Below are 20,118 nucleotides of genomic sequence, written 5' to 3'. Positions count from 1 at the left end.
TTTCATGGCCCGCGAGTTGTAGAAAATTGTTCATTTAGCACAACTCGTGCGCGCCCTGAATGTTCCTCTATGGTTAAAAAGGCCACATTGTCGGCAGCTTTCTTCCTTACAGAATAATGTTAACGTTGAGCGTGATTCACAGTAATGTGAGTATTAGTCAAAAAGGTTTCCACCCAAAACCTGATAATGGCTATTTACCAATATCATTGACAGTAGAGCAATAGCCCCATCCATTGGTAATAATTTTTCTACATATTGGCATTTTTCTTTTCCACTGTATATTTGGAAAACTGGTTCTGCCAACATATTTGTCATCACATTTAATGTGGGAATGCAGCCTGTAAAGCAGAGCACTGAGGCAGTAGGGCTCCCTAGTACAGAGCCATGGAGCCCATATATGCTGCCATACAGACGCTCTATGTATGGAGATATTTTTCCACTAGAAGCCATACTTCCTTTTATCTCTATATGCTACATGCTACAATCCTTTTTCTGCCGAGTTGTCCAAAAACAAATCGGAGGCATAAGAAGGTACCATAGAGGCCCCATGCACCTTTTTGGGAGCCCTGTTGCTTAGACACTACTGCAAGTGGATGCACTTTCTTTGTAACTTCTTCTACAATGGCCATCACGATTAAATGCCAACATCTCGGTAAGAAAAAAAAACTGGTTGGAAGTCATCTTTGAAGGTTCCTACGACACTGTGCATGTCCACATCCCTGTTAGTACATAACCTTCTCTGACACTACAAAAACATCAGTCAAAGGAGGGGGGGGGGGGGGCGCCGAATTTTACTATTATGAAAACAATGATAATACTGAATAGAACGTACGGAATTAGGAAACCGGAAAGAATAATGATACCTGTGGATGAACCGATGTTATTAGAAATCCAACACGGGCCATAAATGATATGATGTGAGCAGGTTATGTAGGTGAACCTAAGCAGCATGCCATTGAAAAACATTCCAGATCTAGTGATGTCATCAATAAGTGGAAAGGAAAGAAATGGGTAGGAACGAAAAGAACAAAATAACAAGTAACGCACACTCAGGAACATTTATGAAAACCTGCGCCCCAGAAAAGATGCAAAAATCATGGCTCTGTTATGGTTTCTACAGTTGACTGCTATGATCTGTATGGTTGGCATGGGTTACAGCAACTTCTAGCAAATTTTTCCTGGTGCCAGATGTCATATATGTCCCCTATTAAATCTTCTAGTGTCCAAACTCTTCCTTCTGGCTTTAGAGGAAGCAGGTAGCCAGCGCTCTTTAATATTCCGTCTTACAAGTTTGACCTTTGCATGGTTATTCGACTGTATTCACGGAGATGGTGGACCCTTCAGAGAATTGCATGATCCATTGCCGGTTGCTGCATTTTGAGCAGACCACTAGGTAATAAAAAATATAGATTAATATTGTTTCTTCAGCAAAGGCAAGAAAAATATCAACAGGTTCTGCCCGACATGAGCATATCTTCATCATACACCTATAACGTTACACATTGTCTTGGGAAGGGTCATTTAAAGAAGATCAGTAGAGATGAGCGAGTATACTCGCCAAGGCGCATTACTCGAGCGAGTAGTGCCTTAGCCGAGTATCTCCCCACTTGTCTCCGTGAGATTCGGGGGCGGCGGGGAGCGGTGGGGGAGAGTGGGGAGGAATGGAGGGGAGAAGATCTCTCTCTCCCTCTCCCCCCCCCCCCCCCCGTTCCCCGCCGCAACTCACCTGTCACCCACGCCGGCCCCCGAATCTTTAGAGACGAGCGGGGAGATACTCAGCTAAGACACTACTCGCTCGAGTAATGTGCCTTAGCGAGTATACTCGCTCATCTCTAAAGATTAGTCATCGGTCTTTGGTTCATCATGTACCGTGTCAGTAGTTTTTAGTAAGTTCTATTAGCAACTGGGTGATCGATAATCCCCAAAGTGGTTGAGGCCCAGGGTATGTGACCTCCTTATAATCTAGCCCTGGTCATGTCTACAGTTTAGGAAGTTCAAATCACAAATTATTGTAAATCCTTCAAACATTTAAGGCGCCCATACACATGAGATAAAATTCAATATTGGCCATTTTGTCCAATCATCATTTGAGAAATTAATATGAATGATCGAGTGCAAAGGCCAATGAAGCCTGTTAGAAATGTGATCAGCCAGGTTGGAAAATCTTGGTCGTGATTGGCTGAAACTACATGTGTATGACATGATCTACCTACTTTGCCCAATTAGTTGCCAGTTTGATCAAGCTTCAGGGAGTCTATTTTTTAAGTGATGGAAGCACGTTCTATAGAGTGACGAATCATGCTACTCCATCTTTATATCACATGGATGTACCTGGGTGTGGAGGATCCTGGGGAACACCTTTTGCCTGAGTGTGTTGTGCCATGAGTTAAGTACGACAGAGGTGCCGTTATGGTCTGGGGATGTGTTACGTGGCATGGTCTCGGTCTGTTGGTTGTAGTGGCAAGAACCATGAACACTGAGGTGACCCTGACATCCTAGACAATAATGTGCTGCTGACAATGTGGTAATACTCTGGGAATGGTCGGCCATACTTCCAACAACACAACGCGCCTCATCACACATCCAACACTGCTTTACGTTGGTTTGAGGATATGGATGTTCCATGATTGGACCGGCTGCACAGAGTCCCGACCTGAACCCTACTGAGCATCTTTGGGACGAAGTGTATCAGATGTTAGTAGAAAGTATGCCACGGAGAGTATCCAATGTCACTAAAGCCAAAGGAGTCCCACTAAGTATTAACATATGGAAATAAATACTACTCTTGATTCTTATTCAGGTGTCCAATTACTTTTGCCCTTCCATGAAAGAAGACGCATGCAAAACATGGCTTCATGGCAGACGTATAATGCAGTTGATAGATGAGCCGACATCGAGGTGGAAAGGAGCTGTATATAATCTTTTCAGGCTACATGAGGAACATCATCAGGACTTATTAATTATTATGGTGTTGTTATGGGGTTTTCGTAATTAAATCTGGGAACACATGTACACTGATGACTGTAGTAGTCCCATAGCTATAAGTAGTAATAGGTCCCCATGTCCTAGTGATTGTAATAATTGTTCTACTGATGTGCTGGGCCCAGGGTCTATGACATTTATTAAAATGGCCATGCTTCACATCTGACCCAGTTAAATTCATGATGGAAGTTATTTCCAACAACCGGCATTTAAATTGCATTTATGGTGCCTGTCAGTCCGGCCAGGAAAGGCCATTCCTTTTCCCAAGACGGTAAAGCAGCCGTCAATAAGATTATATCATAGAGGGATAATAACTCAGAACAATGCTGGGGACAGGGGATTGTGCTTGATATTTACCTGGGACTGCTTGCATTCTCTACAGACATTTGTTTTGTTGTTCGGCTGATTGGCCTATATACGGTATCGCCAGTCTCTGCCCTACATCATTCGGAGATCTCAATCTAATCTAATCTAATTCTGTTCTCTTACATCTGTCAGATTTTGAAGGTTATGATATAAATCATCTGGGAGAGAACCCGTCATGTGTACGCCGCTATGTAATATCAAGCATGCAATGGCGTACATAGAAAAGAGGGGGCCCCATAGCAAATATCAAAATGGGCCACGCATGAAGGTGCTGGATTTTGGCACCCAGGGCAGAAGGGTGTTTTTTTTCTCCTTTCCATAATCTTTAAGGCTATTTTCAACCGCCTTGTTTTCGAGCAATTCAGTTCATCTCAAGAGGTGAGTCTACTGGCTCCAGTAACCCAGAGAGTAGGGCCAATGATTGCTGGACCCCTATTCTCAATGGGCCCCATAGCAGCTGCATGGTTTGCCTCTACAGTGTGTAGGCCCTTGCAGGAATGGGATTATACAGTGCATGGCTATGGGCCCCCTGGAGGAGGATCGGACTTGCGATGAGCATCCTCTCCCTCAGGAATTGGGGTTATGGTTCATAGTTGAGTCTTTTTCCTGTCTCTGTCCCAAAGTCAACAGAGCTGCTAATATGGAGGTTGGAGGTAATAAAGGTTGGCATGACAGTTGTCATCTTGGAGCATTGTGACCCCAAATAGTAATCTCAAAGGATCAAGTGATTTCCCATCACATCGTTTTGAGAAATTCATACAATTAACTGTTTCGGTGTTAAAAAGGTATCCATTCATCTAAAAGTAATGTGTCCTTGCCAGCTTTGGGTGTAGTCCCTCTATGGGGCTTGTTGACTGTGTAGGCCGCTTTAGCTATTAGGTCTTTTGACCTAATTTTTTGACAGTATCAGGAATGGAGATTTTGATTTCACTTTATCCCCATGTGTAAAATGTCCTTATTTTTTATAGGCTTCACAGTGGACTTTTGAACCAGTGTCTTATTGGGTTGTGTTAGGCCTACCCATTGGCATTGCTTCGGGATCCTCCTATAGGCAAGTCCAGCCTGAGACCAAACATTTTATGGGCCGAAGTTTACAAGATGTTATGATGACCAGAGAAAGTAAGAGTGGGCACCATGTGATATTACATAATACCGTAGCTTGTAGTTTCTCCCAACGATGTTAGCTACTTACTGGGGGCTTCAACTGCCTTTAGCTCGGTGGTTTTCCAAATGGGTCTAATATAATTGTTTTAAGTCATTCCTGCTTTACCAGGAATCAAATATTTCCTTTTTTCCCCAGGAACAATGCCATGCCTTTCCATAGCAGTGTGTGATATGGCAACATAGCCCAACTTGGGGGATGAGCTGCAATATCAGACATTGGCATTCCATCAATAGTAGCAGACCGAGCCAATGCTATAAGGCCAGTAGGGCAGGGGAAGAGAATACCCCCAGCTAGACCTATGTGGAGCTTTCGGTCACAGACTCACCTCCAGCCAGGTACAACATAAATACACAGCGCAAAAAGTCGCACTACCAAATGTGTTTTTGTGCTTATGCACATTTAAGACCTGGTAAATATATACTGATAAAAGTACAAGGGGGTAACTAGAGATGAGCGAGCGTACTAGCTAAGGCAAATTACTTGAGCGGGTGAGCGGTGAGTTGAGGGAGTGAGCAGGAGGGAGCGGTGGGGGGGGGGAGGAGAGAGAGGTCTCCCCCTCGTTCCTCCCCACTCTCCCCCCGCCCTCCGCCGGCACCCGAATCTTAAGGACGAGCGGGGAGATACTCGGCTAAGGCACTACTCGCTCGAGTAATTTGCCTTAGTGAGTATGCTCGCTCATCTCTAGTGGTAACCAATATGATCTGTTGTTAAAGCGGGGGCGTAACTGTACGTCTTGGGGTTTAAATTTAAAAAGAGAAGTCCTGCTCTATTATTGATTATTTACCATTAGATTGCTCATATTTATTATATGTAATGTATCCATTGTATACTGTTCAATATGCATTTATAACATCGGGCATTTTCATGCAGCATTTTACACATGAGACCGCATGTGACTGTATATGGCACTGCGCATGCCCGAAATCACACGGACATGCGCTGTGTGATTTTTTTTTTTTTTTAATTCCCTGCTCTGCACAGGAAATTCTGCCCATACGCAATGTATAGAAATAGAGCATGCTGCGATTTATTTCTCTTGCATATTGATACGCAGTGTCCACACTCCAGTGTGCAAGGGTCAATGAAAATCCATTGACTTTCATCGACTCCATTCACCGCATACCACGTGCCCGTGCAATGCATGCGTGATACGCAGTGAAAACACGTTCGTGGACATGAGCCCTTATACTGAAGATTTCAGACTGCTGGATGCTTTGCTAATTGTTTGTTTGAAAGGGCAGGGGAGCCTGGGTACAGATGGACCATTATATATTTTGAGGGGCCACAGTGGGGGCACTATTATTTTGTGGGGCCACAGAGGGGGCACTATTATTTTGTGGGGCCACAGAGGGGGCACTATTATTTTGTGGGGCCATAGAAAGGTCACTATTACTTTGCAGGGCTACAGAAGGGGCACTATTACTTTGTGGGGCCATAGAGAGGCCACTATTACTTTGCAGGGCTACAGAAGGGGCACTATTACTTGATAGGGCCACAGAGGGGGCACTATTACTTTGTGGGGTCATAGAGAGGCCACTATTACTTTGCAGGGCTACAGAAGGGGCACTATTACTTTATGGGGCCACAGAGGGGCCACTATTACTTTGCAAAGCCACAGAGGGGGCACTATTACTTTGCAGAGCCACAGAGGGGGCACTATTACTTTGTGAAGCCACAGAGTGGGCATTATTACTTTGTGAAGTCACAGAGGGGGCACTATTACTTTGTGAAGCCACAGAGTGGGCATTATTACTTTGTGAAGCCACAGAGTGGGCATTATTACTTTGTGAAGTCACAGAGGGGGCACTATTACTTTGTGTGAGAACAGAAGGGCATAATTTCTTGGGCCACAGAGAAGCACTATTACTTTGTGTGGTCACATAGAGGGCACTAGTACTTTTTATACTAGTACTCTATAATTTTTTTTCTGGAGAGTGGGCCAATTGTAAATGTTGCTATGGATTCTGGAAAAAAAAAGTTAACTATTTTTACTAATTCTACACAATCTCTAATTACATTTTTAAAGACCTATTCCGATGAGACAGGACATACACGTCCCCCAGTAATCTCATTTATACATTTTCATTGTAAACACAAGTTTGAAATAACTTTCTGAGTTCAGTCACCGTAACATGATTGGCAAGTTGTAAGTCATAGTTAGCACACAATGTGACAGTTTGCAGTCACCCTCCACTTGTTCTCATTGCTGGAAGAGTTGTGAGGTCTCCCGAGACAGCGCAAGATTTCTTGTTTATACAGATATTTCTACACAAGTAGTGCAGCTCCTTCTAGAATCTCAGCTATGATCACTGAACTTTTCAGTGTAAACCAAGTTTGGGCTATGTAGTTTAATTTTCGCAGTCCTCCACTCGGGGCTTGTCCATGCGGAAATAATAGAACAATGCACAGCTGAATACGGTTACGAAATTGGAAATGTTTACTGCTGTATGCACCGAAAATACAAACGAATAGCAAAACAAAAAGAGCTCCAATGATAGAAGGGAAATCTAGATTTTAGGGTCAGTCCTTATGTATCGGAATTGCTGTAAATTTGTGAAGTTAAATCAATAGCAAAATATGAGGGTGGGTGAAAAAAATTAGATTTTAGAATTCTCATCCACATGCTGTGGATTAGCTGTGGGTTTACTGTGAAATCTACAGTGGATTTGTGGTTCAAGAATCCTCCATGCAATGGGCTGCCTGCAAGCGCTGGATGAATTTTCGGGGAAGGGCTTAAAATATAAGCCCTTCCCTGAAAACCATCCTGAAAATGTGTAAAAATTTTTTTAAAAAGTATACTCACCTTTTTCCTGCAGCCAGAGTTCAGCCGCGTCCGGCCGGCAGTTCTCCTGAACTGCTCTCTGTAGTATTCAGCAGGCGGGGATTTAATTCAATAGCTGAGAGCTGCCTCTAATTGGTCCCTGTGCTCAGCCAATCAGAGGCAGCACTCACTCACCCATTCATGAATTCATGAATGGGTGAGTGAGAGCTGCCTCTGATTGGTGAGGGCTGTGACCAATCAGAGGCAGCCCATTCAGCAGGCGGGGATTTTAAATCCCCGCCTGCTGAATACTACAGAGAGCAGTTCAGGAGAACTGCCGGCCAGACGCGGCTGAACTCCGGCTGCAGGAAAAAGGTGAATATACTTTTTTTCTTTTTTTTTACACATTTTCAGGATGCTTTTTCAGGGAAGGGCTAATATTTTAAGCCCTTCCCCGAAAATTCATCTAGCACTTGCCGGCAGCCCATTGCTTTCAATGGAGCCAGCTGTATTGCCGGCTCCATTGAATTCAGTGGGCGAATATTTTCTCCTCTGCCACAGCTGTTACAGCTGTGGCAGAGGACAACGATCTTTAGTATATGTTCTCAATGGGGTCGGCGCTGCTACCGCCAGCCCCATTGAGCGCATATATAGAACACAACGATTCACAGAATGCAGATACGCGCATTCTGCGAATCGTTGTGTCCTATAATTTATCGCACATCTGCATAAAAAACGGACATGTGCCTGCTCCCATTGGGATGCATTGGGTCTATAGATCTGCAGATCGCAAGCGCGTCTGCAGATCAGACCAAAAAATGCTTGTGTAACCAAGCCCTTAGCCTTAGTGTAGAGTGGTGATTCCAACTATTTCATTATTGCACTTGGGTCTGAGCTGCCATGAAAATGATATCAACCTCTCTCTGACCTCTGGCATCTTTCCCTCTTCTTTCAAACACGCCATCATATCCCCACTGCTAAAGAAGCCGACTCTGGACGCGACTGATGCTGCCAACTACCGACCCATCTCAAACCTCCCCTTCATCTCCAAACTACTAGAACGGCTGGTTTACTCCCGCCTTGTAAGCTACCTATCAGAGCACTCTCTCCTAGACCCCCTACAGTCTGGCTTTCGACCTCAACACTCGACAGAAACTGCTCTTACAAGGGTATCCAATGACCTACTGACAGCCAAATCGAGGGGCGATTACTCCCTACTGATCCTCCTCGACCGCTCCACAGCATTTGACACTGTTGACCACAAACTCCTCCTCAGTATGCTACGCTCCATTGGCCTAAAGGATACTGCCCTCTCCTGGTTCTCTTCCTACCTATCTGACCGCTCTTTTAGTGTCTCCTTTGCTGGCTCTACCTCCCCTCCTCTTCCCCTTGCTGTTGGGGTCCCCCAGGGCTCTGTCCTCGGCCCCCTTCTTTTCTCTATCTACACAGCCCCTATTGGACAAACCATCAGGAGATTTGGCCTCCAATACCACCTGTATGCTGATGACACCCAGCTATACACCTCTTCCCGTGACATCTCTGCACCTTTACTCCAAAACATCACTAACTGTCTGTCCGCTGTCTCTAACACTATGTTCTCTCTCTACCTAAAACTAAACCTTTCTAAAACTGACCTGCTGGTATTTCCACCCTCCACTAACCGACCTCATCCTGACATCTCCATCTCAGTGTGTGGTGCCACCATAACTCCTAGACAACATGCCCGCTGCCTTGGAGTCATATTTGATTCTGATCTCTCTTTTACCCCCTACATCCAATCTATGGCCCGAACATATCAGCTGCACCTCAAGAACATCGCAAGAATCCGCTCTTTTCTCACTGTGGACACGCTAAACACGCTTACTGTTGCCCTCATCCACTCCCGGCTCGATTATTGCAACTCGTTGCTGATCGGCCTCCCCTGCTCCAGACTCTACCCTCTCCAATCCATCCTGAATGCGGCAGCCAGGCTCATCTTCCTGTCCAGCCGCTACTCGGACTCCTCTGCCCTGTGCCGGTCATTGCACTGGCTGCCCGTTAAATACAGAATTCAATTTAAACTCGCCACCTTTATCCACAAAGCCCTCCACAGTGCAGCGCCACCCTATATCGCCTCCCTCATCTCAATCCATCAACCAGCCCGGGCTCTCCGCTCTGCTAACGAAACCACACTGAGCACCCCTTTAATTCGAACTTCTCATTCCCGCCTCTAAGACTTCTCCAGAGCAACACCGGTCCTCTGGAACGCACTACCAAAGGCTACCCGAGCAATCCAGGCCTCGCAGAACTTCAGGCGTGCTCTAAAAACGCACCTCTTCAGGGAGGCATACCGCATTCCCTAAACAAACCCCTCTGTACTCCGCCTGATAACATGCTCCCTGACCTACTGACTGCAATCCCTGCTAGCCATCATAAACCGCTCCTGCAGTCATACTGTTTCTGCCGTCACACGGCTAAATGTCTGACCATTGTATGTGTATATCACCCCTCACTCTCCACCTCGCCATACCGTGCACACTGCCAGCCCCTTTACCTTCTGTATCACCCCATTACTTGTAGTATGTAAGCTCGTTGGAGCAGGACCCGCACCCCTATTGTTTCCATCAATTGATTACTATGTAACCGTGGTTCTGTAATGTTTGTATTTTTGTCTTTCTGTATCCCCCTGTCTATGGAAGCGCTGCGGAATATGTTGGCGCTATACAAATAAAGTTTATTATTATTATTATCATATTGGGCTCATTCAGGGGTGGCTTGACCATATGGGCATGATGGTAGTGCCAAGGACCCATTTTTAGGGTGGGCTACAGCCACTTGCTAATTTAGAGGAACCTAAAAAACTGGTCTGCTGTCTACATTGGGTAAATCAGGTGCCAAAGCCTACAGTACTTGGTAGGCTCACTCAAGGGGATCAATCCAGTTGCCTTTCATTAAAATCAATTGAATTCTCGTCTTAAAGACGAGGATAAAATTGACTATGTCAGCGACATTGTAGGAAGCCGAGTAATTTCTGCTACGCCGCCTGGTGCCTTCTCGGCAACAGAGGTGACACAATGATATCATCATGTCGCCTACATTGTTCGGCATGATCCTGGCCAGAAGAGGCCGAGGCTGTATTGACGGCTCTATTGAATTCAATGGGAGAACATCGTTCTCCTGTGCCACAGCTGTGGCAGAGGATAGCAGGCAGCGCTCTTTTTGAGCGTAAAACGCCCATGTGACCGAGCCCTTTTTTTCAGCCGTGACACTGGCTTCAGTTACGTGATTTTTTTGTGGTGATTTTCCGCTCGCATATAAAAATCATGGCATGCCGCAATTTGCAGCGCTTTTCTGCGATTAACCTATCATAATGAAAATCGCTGTGACAAAATATTCTCCCACGGCGGCAGTACGCAACGGTATATTGTAATACCCGTGGACAGCCGGCCTTATTCCGCAGCGCTTTCAGGTAATATATTTATTACTCCCCAGCAAGCTGGGTGCTCATTTTACCGACCTCAGAAGGATGGAAGGCTGAGTCAATCTTGAGCTGGCTACCTGAACCATGCAGAGATTGTACCCACAACCTTCAGGTCATGAGCAAAGCTTAGGATTGCATTTCAGCTGCCTTAACACTCTGTGCCGATAGTAAAAATACAATGCAGGATTAAGGCTCCTGTTCCTGCAATGTAACAGGAGTAGAACGGGTACTCGGCTGTCAGTGACAGCCAAAACCCCGGAGGAGAAGGCAAAAGTGGTTTTTAACAGCTTCTTCCTTCTCTTGAAAGCGCTCTGTGTCATCTTCTAATATCAGTATTAGACTGCAGGCATTGTTATCCCATGCTATTAACCCCTTGGGGCATTGCTATTACTCAGAACATAGCTAGACAGTCATGCAGTTTCCCTCCATGTTAAATGCTGGAGGATGGTGTGTCAGGTTCTGACGATCAGATCACATCATATAGACAGTGCCCTGCAAGCTTCCCTGCACCTCCAGCTAGAAGAATTTATTTGTTGTTATTGGCCTCTATGGAGAACGCACGCCACTTTTATTATTTTTGGACCATCTGATCATCCTCTCCAGTGCTGACCTGCTGAATAATACATGCACAGCTATCTTAATATGGGATAACATTGACAATGTGGATAGTAATAAGCCACAATATAATATATATATATATATATATATATATATATATATATATATATGTCTTCAGCATATACTGGGCTTTTAAATACTTTCATATCCATATGCAATCTTTGTATAATTCAATAAAAGTTATATTTTAAGTGGATCCAATTACTGGTTGATGCTTATGGCAAGAAAGTTTTTGATTTTGAAAAAAAAATAGGGCCACTATATGGGTAAAATCCCCTAAAAAGTGTCTGGTGGGACTGAAATACCCCAGTCCTTTAAAAGATTGTGTCTAGATAACAGAAGAAAGTCATCAGAGTCTATATATAATGAACCGTCTCAATGTGGTATGAAGTCGAATGCAAGGACTATTTGGTGGAGACCGAAAGAATTTGGTCCTAAGTGCTAGAATTCCATAAAATCATGTAAATCACTCAAATAAAGATTGAGCTCCAGTATCGCTCAAACATAGATGGGCTAAAACGGATGTTACTTGGACAGAGGACCAATGGAATAGAATCATCTGGAGTGATGAGGCCAGAATCTCCCTATTCAGTAGTGATGGTGTAAAGTATATAAAAAGAAGAATTGCAAAAGATTTGCACCCTGGTGGCTTTCTAGCTGCCCCCAAGCACCCAATTAGTGTTATGATCGGGGTATGTCTGACAGCAAAAAGTGAGGGCAGAATTTCTGTGATTAATGGGACTGGAAATGTCAGAAAATCCATAAATGAAATACTTGAGCCCAAACTGAAGCCTTCTGTATGTGATATTTTCCAGCCTAACGAAGCCTCTATACTTCAGCAGGGTTCAGCTCCTTTATCATGTTGCTGCTGTGTGCAAAAGTGGATGCAGGATAAAACTTCTAGAACAGCCCGGAAATAGCCCTGATCTTAACCCCATTGAAAATGTGTGGAGCCGACTAATCAGAAGCAACCAAGGAATAAGCGCAATTAATAGAAGCAAGAATACAGTCTTGGTTTCCCATTATAAGACTTGAAGAATTAAAAAAACCTCTTGCACTCCAAGTCATTCTAAGGGCGAGCACCCACTGGCGTTTGCGTTTTCCGCGGGAAAAAAACGCAGCGTTTTCGCCGAGTGTCCCGCGGTTTTTCCGCCCGTTTTTCGCGGCGTTTTCGCGGCGTTTTCGCGGCTTTTCCATTAATTTCCATGGAGAAAAATAAGGACACATATGCAACTGACAGCTCCTATGTTAAAAACGCAAACGCAACGCAAAAAAAACGCCAGTGGACAGGAACACATGTTATCTCTATGCCTGTGCAGGAAAAACGCAAAACGCAAAACGCAAAACGCAGGTAAAAAAACGCCAGTGGGTGCTCGCCCTAAGGCTGTAATTAAAGGGGTTTTGTCATTAAAAAAAATTATCTAAACTTACCTATTCCTTCCCTGTCTGTCTCCTTATCACATCTTCTCCTGGTTGAGCTTCTCCAGTGCCCCAGGTCAGCTCACTGCAGGCTGGGCCCAGCTTGTTATGAAGGCTGCTTATCACAAACTCCTTCCTGCTGGGTCAGTGAAGGTCACATCCCTGTGCTGTAGCTTCACTGCCTGGGAAGGAATTGTAATCTATTTCAGAGACAGCTCGCATGAGCAATCTCTGAAGAAGATAGGCAGTCCTCCTGCTGGCCTGTGAGCTGTGACATAACCTACATTGTCAGACTGCCAACCTAATGTATGTAACCTCACAGGAAGGAGCAGAATCAGGCAGCTGGAGCTGAAGTGACCCCCTGGACTGCAGGAGACAGAAGAAGATAAGGGAGATGAAGATCTGGTACGTAGACTGATGGGGGAGGAATAGATGAGTAGAGCATTTTTCTTTTTTAGTGACAGAACCCCTTTAAGGCTAAAAGTTTATCAACTAAGTATTAACTAACATGCTGAGAAGTATTAGTTTTTTCTCAATGTGCTTCACTTTTCTTTTCTATAACTGCTGTTCTGCTATGAACCATTCCTTCATAAAGTTTGCTGCATTTCATTCTACATTAAATTATCTTTCCAACAATATATAACTTTATTGTATTAATAAGAAAGAATTGGGAGTTTTGATTAACCATCAGATATCAAAAATGCACTTTTTTCCCAAGAATTTCCAATATTTTGGCCACAAGTGTAGCATTTTAATGGGATAAGATAACTGTCTACTTAGTGCTATCACAATCAAGCTAAATATTGCAAATACCAAAATTGCAACTTTTGTATGCCAGAAAACTAGCACTAAAAAACTAACTGATCTGATCCATTTTCTTGCAAGTTTAAAGGGCACCTGTCATCACCTCTGAACCACATAAACTGCATTATGAGGCTCAAAGATGAGGGAACAAGGAGTCCAGGGGGTTGTGTTTCATACTGATCACTTTTCCCGTTCAAGTCCCTGTGAAGTTGGCGCATGCTAGGAGCTTAAAGGGGTTGTCCCGTGCCAAAACGTTTTTTTTTCTTTTTTTTAAACCCCCCCCCCCCCCACCCTCGTTCGGCGCGAGACAACCCCCGATGCAGGGGTTAAAAAAACAAACCGGGTAGTACTTACCCGAATCCCGGCGGTCCGGCGTCTTCATACTCACCTGCTGAAGATGGCCGCCGGGATCCTCTCTCTCTGTGGACCGCAGGGCTTCTGTGCGGTCCATTGCCGATTCCAGCCTCCTGATTGGCTGGAATCGGCACGTGACGGGGCGGAGCTACACGGAGCCGGCATTCTGCACGAGCGGCCCCATTGAAGACAGCAGAAGACCCGGACTGCGCAAGCGCGGCTAATTTGGCCATTAGACGGCGAAAATTAGACGGCAACCATGGAGACGAGGACGCCAGCAACGGAACAGGTAAGTGAATAACTTTTAAAACTTCTGTATGGCTCATAATTAATGCACAATGTACATTACAAAGTGCATTAATATGGCCATACAGAAGTGTATAGACCCACTTGCTGCCGCGGGACAACCCCTTTAACCCTTTCCAATCCACTGTCTGACGTCTGAAGACATTATGATTTAAGGCTGTACAGCTCCGATGTTGGAAGATATCCGTTGGGGCTCTCTTACTGTATATTGCCAGCCTCTCTGCTGTCGGAGTCTATCCAATGTGTCACCTCATGCAGTACTGGCTTTAGCCAGCATATAGCGCTGTTGTATACCGGCAGAAAAAGAGTAAGCCCCCTAGGAAAACCAAGATACAAATTGGATTGGAAAGGGTTAACGCTTTCTAAGCACATCTCCCATTCATCACTATAGGCTGTGGGAATGCAGAAAGAATCAACTGCTGGTGCGCACCAACTTTGGAATAGGGCACCCAGTGAGTATGAAACACAGCTTCCTGGACTCCTTGTTCTCTCATCTTTGAGACCAATATTGGAATCAGAAGTTCCGACAGATGCTCTTTAGGGCGGCCATAGACATTAAACAGAAGTAGGGTGATAGTTGAACACCTACTGAACAATCGATTATATGGTCAATGATCATTATGCAGATATATGCTATACATTTTAGTCCCTACAGTCATTCAAACTGGCCATGCATGTTTAGTGACACTGAGCCAAGAAGAAACGATCTTTCATTATGGAACATACTTTCGCAGGACGATTGTTCATGCAGCGGCCAACCGCACCAGATACATTGAATTACTGTACTTCTAACAACTATTGGATGACATTTTCAAACATGACGCCATCTTTCTAGATGATCCCAGTCTGTCGTCGCTAAGCCAAAATGCTTATTCATGGTTCATTGTCAACCTACAAATTTCGTTTTGAGTGAAATCGTCCATTTTGATCAACTTTAGACTCTTGTCTGGCCACCTTTGGCACAAAGGAAAAAGTTGGAGTCTACTTTTCAGGAGAATGAAGGCTAAGTAAAGATGTACCAAAATAGCTGATGGGAATATGTTAAAGCGCAGAGACAGATCTTGTTATCAGTTCTGCTCAATAAACAAAATCTGGAGCTATTCAGAGGCTGTGAAAGTGATTCACGCTCCGACACCTTCGATTTTGTTTTTATTTATGTTAATCTGAAATGCGTTGGAGGTGTTTTACGATTTACTCGCATGTATCACACTTAAAGGGGTTATCTTGGTTTTAAAAATTGATGACCTATCCTAAGGATAGCTCTTTAATAGAGTTGAGCGAACATACTCTGGCGAGCTTGATGCTCATTCGAGTAATAACGTACTCGATGGTGCTCGTTACTCGAACGAGCATCAAATCGCGTTCGACCCCGCCCCAGCTTTTGGCTCCTCCCCGCTGTGACGTGCCTGTTTTGGCCCCTCCCTGCCACGACGCAGCGCACGCCATTTGAAAGTTTTTGGTCTGGCAGGGAGGGGAAGGGGAAGGGAGAGAGAGAGAGAGAGAGAGAGAGAGAGAGAGAGGGAGAGAGAGAGATACGGAAAGGGAGAGAGAGAGAGAGAGAGAGGGAAAGGGAGGGGGAGGGAAAGGGAGGGGGAGAGGGAGGGAGAGGGAGGGAGAAGGAGGGAGGGAGAGGGAGGGAGAGAGAGGGAGAGGGAGGAAGGGAGGAAGGCAGAGGGAGGGAGGGAGGGGGAGGGAGGGAGAGGGAGGGAGAGAGAGGGAGGGAGAGAGAGAGGGAGGGAGAGAGAGAGAGAGAGAGAGGGAGGGAGAGAGAGAAACCAAGAAAAAAAAAGCTCTGGACCCTGCGTTCCACATACAAAAATGCTCGAGTGTCCTATTGTAGTCAATGGGGTTCGTTACTCGAGTAGAGCTCTCGAATTTTGCGAAAAGCTCGACTCGAATAACGCGGACCCGAGCATTTGGGTACTCGCTCATCTCTGCTCTTTAATATTAGATCCTTGGGGGCCTGCTGTTTGCAGACGCCTTGGTACTTGGGCAAGTGCTATGGCCTCTTCATTATTTACATTTTTCTATATTGCCCAATATCGTACTTTCACTAGCGGCTGTAGCTTTGTTCCATGCCTACTGTTTGTAGGTAGAAAGGTGCAGAGCAGTCAACATTGTGCTTCTTTGGAATCCTTATAGACTAAACAAGTAAAAAAAAAATTGCAGCACTCCATATCCAAGTCACAAAATGCAAATCTGCTATTCAAACAAACACAAGCAACGTTTCAACTTCCTAAAGGTCTTTCTTCAGCAATTCAATTGTGCAAGCGTTCTGTATTTATAGACAGAGGTCTCATTATCCACGCAAATTTTCAAGTCTCTATATATTAGCAATTATATGGACATTTAAAGCTTACTAATGTAATTAGAATGGCTAATAAGACAACGAGTGAAGAGCAAACTTTTCAAAAAATTGCTTTGGCTGGTTTGAGCAACTGCTTCGGTTCACTCAGCACTAGAGAACACTACTTATAATTACCTAACACTTGTATATAGTCGCTTGAGAAGACCTCTTGGAGGATCAAATATTGCTTGTGCTCATGTGAATAACACATTCTTGGATTTGTTATCTCTAAGGTCAAATCAACTTGAAGTCAATATTCTACCATATATCTTGTCTAACTATTTCAGCGCAATTTCCCAAAAATGTGGGACTCTGCTTTACATTAGTGGTTGTCACCCAAGGGATGCCACATAACAGGAAGACGACACCAAGATGATTGGTTTCTTGATCAGGATCATACACAGCATTCCCACCACTTACCCATGTTTTGCACTAAAGAGGACTTCTCATTGGATAAATTCAGTGGGTCTGGATGAATAGCTGTGCAGCCACAGCCTTGCTAATGCCATTCCTGTTTTTTTTTCATACTCACCTTCCTGCACTCAGATGGGCTCTTCTTAGGTTGACTCCCAGCACTGTCAATTTGTCAGGTAGACAGTCTCCATCACTCACTATCAATAGATGACATAGGATTGTCAATTAAGTCCGATGTCATCCATTGACAGTGAGTGGTAAAGACCCACTTGACGCATTGACAGCATTGGGAGCCGCACCTAAGAAGAGCTAGTCAGAGCAAAGGGAGTATGGAAAAAAGACAGGGATAACATCCGCGGGGGCTGCTGCAACAGAGCCATAACTTTATCCAATGACAGGTCCTTTTTAAAGGTGTTTACTGAGAATAAGAAGACCACTTGAAAGTTGTCCACATTGAAAAATAATGAACTTTATAATATAGGTAGAATTTCTGCTCTAGTTCCCACTATCCCAGAGTGTGTCCTACAGTCAAAGCTGTCTTTGCCCAGGTCTTCCTTCACCGGGGCAAAGACTCGTTTTGCTGTCTTTACCTTGTATGTATATATCTAAGCCAGGCCTTCGTCTCATTCCCTCAAGCAGCCTCTTCAGGGCTCATGTGTAGAGATGAGCGAACGTACTCGTTTAGAGCGATTTCGCAATCGAGCAGCTCTTTTTTTGAGTAACTGACTACTCGGGCGAAAAGATTCGGGGGGCGCCGTGGGGCGGCGTGGTGGAGCGGGGGGGGGGGGGGAGCAGTGGGGAATAGGGGGGAGCTCTCTCTCCCTCCCCACTCCCCTCTGCAACCCCCGCTCACCCCCGGCGCCCCCCGAATCTTTTCGCTCGAGTAGTCAGTTACTCGAAAAAAGCGGTGCTCGATTGTGAAATCGCCCTAAACGAGTACGTTCGCTCATCTCTACTCATGTCCCATCACTCCTGCTACTTTGGTGTTTAGATTATAATTAGAGATGAGCGAACACCAAAATGTTCGGGTGTTCGTTATTCGGAACGAACTTCCCGCGATGTTCGAGGGTTCGTTTCGAACAACGAACCCCATTGAAGTCAATGGGCGACCAGAGCATTTTTGTATTTTGCCGATGCTCGCTAAGGTTTTCATGTGTGAAAATCTGGGCAATTCAAGAAAGTGATGGGAACGACACAGCAACGGATAGGGCAGGCGAGGGGCTACATGTTGGGCTGCATCTCAAGTTCACAGGTCCCACTATTAAGCCACAATACCGGCAAGAGTGCCCCCCCCCCCCTCCCAACAACTTTTACTTCTGAAAAGCCCTCATTAGCAATGGCATACCTTTGCTAAGCACCACACTACCTCCAACAAAGCACAATCACTGCCTGCATGACACTCCACTGACACTTCTCCTGGGTTACATGCTGCCCAACCGCCCCCCCTCCCCCCCACAGCGCACACCAAAGTGTCCCTGGGCAGCCTTCAGCTGCCCTCATGCCACACCACGCTCATGTCTATTTAGAAGTGCGTCTGCCATGACGAGGGACCGCAGGCACACACTGCAGAGGTTGGCACGGCTAGGCAGCGACCCTCTTTAACAGTGGCGGAGCGATAGCCCACAATGCTGTACAGAAGCAATGAGAAATAGAATCCTGTGCCACCGCCATCAGGAGCTGCACACGTGGGCATAGCAATGGGGAACCTATGTGCCACACACTATTCATTCTGTCAAGGTGTCTGCATGCCCCAGTCAGACCGGGCTTTTTAATTCATAGACACAGGCAGGTACAACTCCCTATTGTGAAGTCCCTGTCGACCCACAGCATGGGTGGCTCCCTGGAACCCACCGGCGGTACACAGAAATTTCCCATTGCATTGCCCAACACAGCTGAGGTAGTAATGTCATGCTTAATGCAGGTGGGCTTCGGCCCACACTGCATGCCCCAGTCTGACTGGGGTTCTTTATAAGTGTACAGATGTAGTAAAAACTCCGTGTGCACCTACAGCATGGGTGGGTGCCAGGAAGCCACCGGCGGTACACAGAAATATCCCATTGCATTGCCCAACACAGCTGAGGTAGTAATGTCGTGCTTAATGCAGGTGGGCTTCGGCCCACACTGCATGCCCCAGTCTGACTGGGGTTCTTTATAAGTGTACAGATGTAGTAAAAACTCCGTGTGCACCTACAGCATGGGTGGCTCCCTGGAACCCACCGGAGGTACACAGAAATATCCCATTGCATTGCCCAACACAGCTGAGGTAGTAATGTCGTGCTTAACCCTTTCCAATCCAATTTGTATATGGTTTTCCTAGGGGGCTTACTCTTTTTCTGCCGTTATACAACGGCGCTATATGCTGGCTAAAGCCAGTACTGCATGAGCTGACACGTAGGATAGGCTCCGACAGCAGAGAGGCTGGCAATATACAGTAAGAGAACCCCGACGGACGTCTACCAACAACGGAGCTGTACAGCCTTAAACCCTAATGTCTTCACAGGTCACACAGTGGACTGGAAAGGGTTAATGCAGGTGGGTTTCGGCCCACACTGCATGCCCCAGTCAGACTGGGTTTCTTTATAAGTGGAAACAGATGCATTTATAATTCCCTGTGGACCCACAGCATGGGTGGGTGCCAGGAAGCCACCGGCGGTACATAGAAATATCCCATTGCATTGCCCAACACAGCTGAGGTAGTAATGTCGCGCTTAATGCAGGTGAGCTAAAAATTAATTTGATTACACTGTAGGCGAGGGCCCACAAAAATTGCTGTATCAACAGTACTAATGTACATCAGAAAAATTGGCCATGGCTAGCCAAGAGGGCAGGTGAAACCCATTAATCGCTTTGGTTAATGTGGCTTAAGTGGTAACTAGGCCTGGAGGCAGCCCAGTGTAACGAAAAATTGGTTCAAGTTAAAGTTCCAACGCTTTTAAGCGCATTGAAACTTATAAAAATTGTTCAGAAAAATTATTTGAGTGAGCCTTGTGGCCCTAAGAAAAATTGCCCGTTCAGCGTGATTACGTGAGGTTTCAGGAGGAGGAGCAGGAGGAGGAGGAGGAATATTAGACACAGATTGATGAAGCAGAAATGTCCCCGTTTTGGATGGTGAGAGAGAACGT

The 20,118-nt window shown here is 45.4% G+C and overlaps 1 protein-coding gene across 1 annotated transcript in view; it reads right to left on the bottom strand.

Annotated features, from left to right (window-relative positions):
* Positions 1-1,048: 1,048 nt before the first annotated feature.
* The window catches only part of SYT9 (synaptotagmin 9), a 174,053-nt gene continuing 154,983 nt past the window's right edge, over positions 1,049-20,118 (bottom strand). Inside the window, exon 7 of the mRNA XM_066582262.1 lies at positions 1,049-1,389. Within this exon, the coding sequence (XP_066438359.1) occupies positions 1,321-1,389 (69 nt within the window). The 3' untranslated portion in view covers positions 1,049-1,320. The remainder of the gene's footprint in view (positions 1,390-20,118) is intronic.

This window comes from Eleutherodactylus coqui, chromosome 11 (genome assembly GCF_035609145.1).
Source record: "Eleutherodactylus coqui strain aEleCoq1 chromosome 11, aEleCoq1.hap1, whole genome shotgun sequence".
NCBI classification, from domain to species: Eukaryota; Metazoa; Chordata; class Amphibia; order Anura; family Eleutherodactylidae; genus Eleutherodactylus; species Eleutherodactylus coqui.
This window is presented reverse-complemented; position numbering and strand designations above follow the sequence as displayed.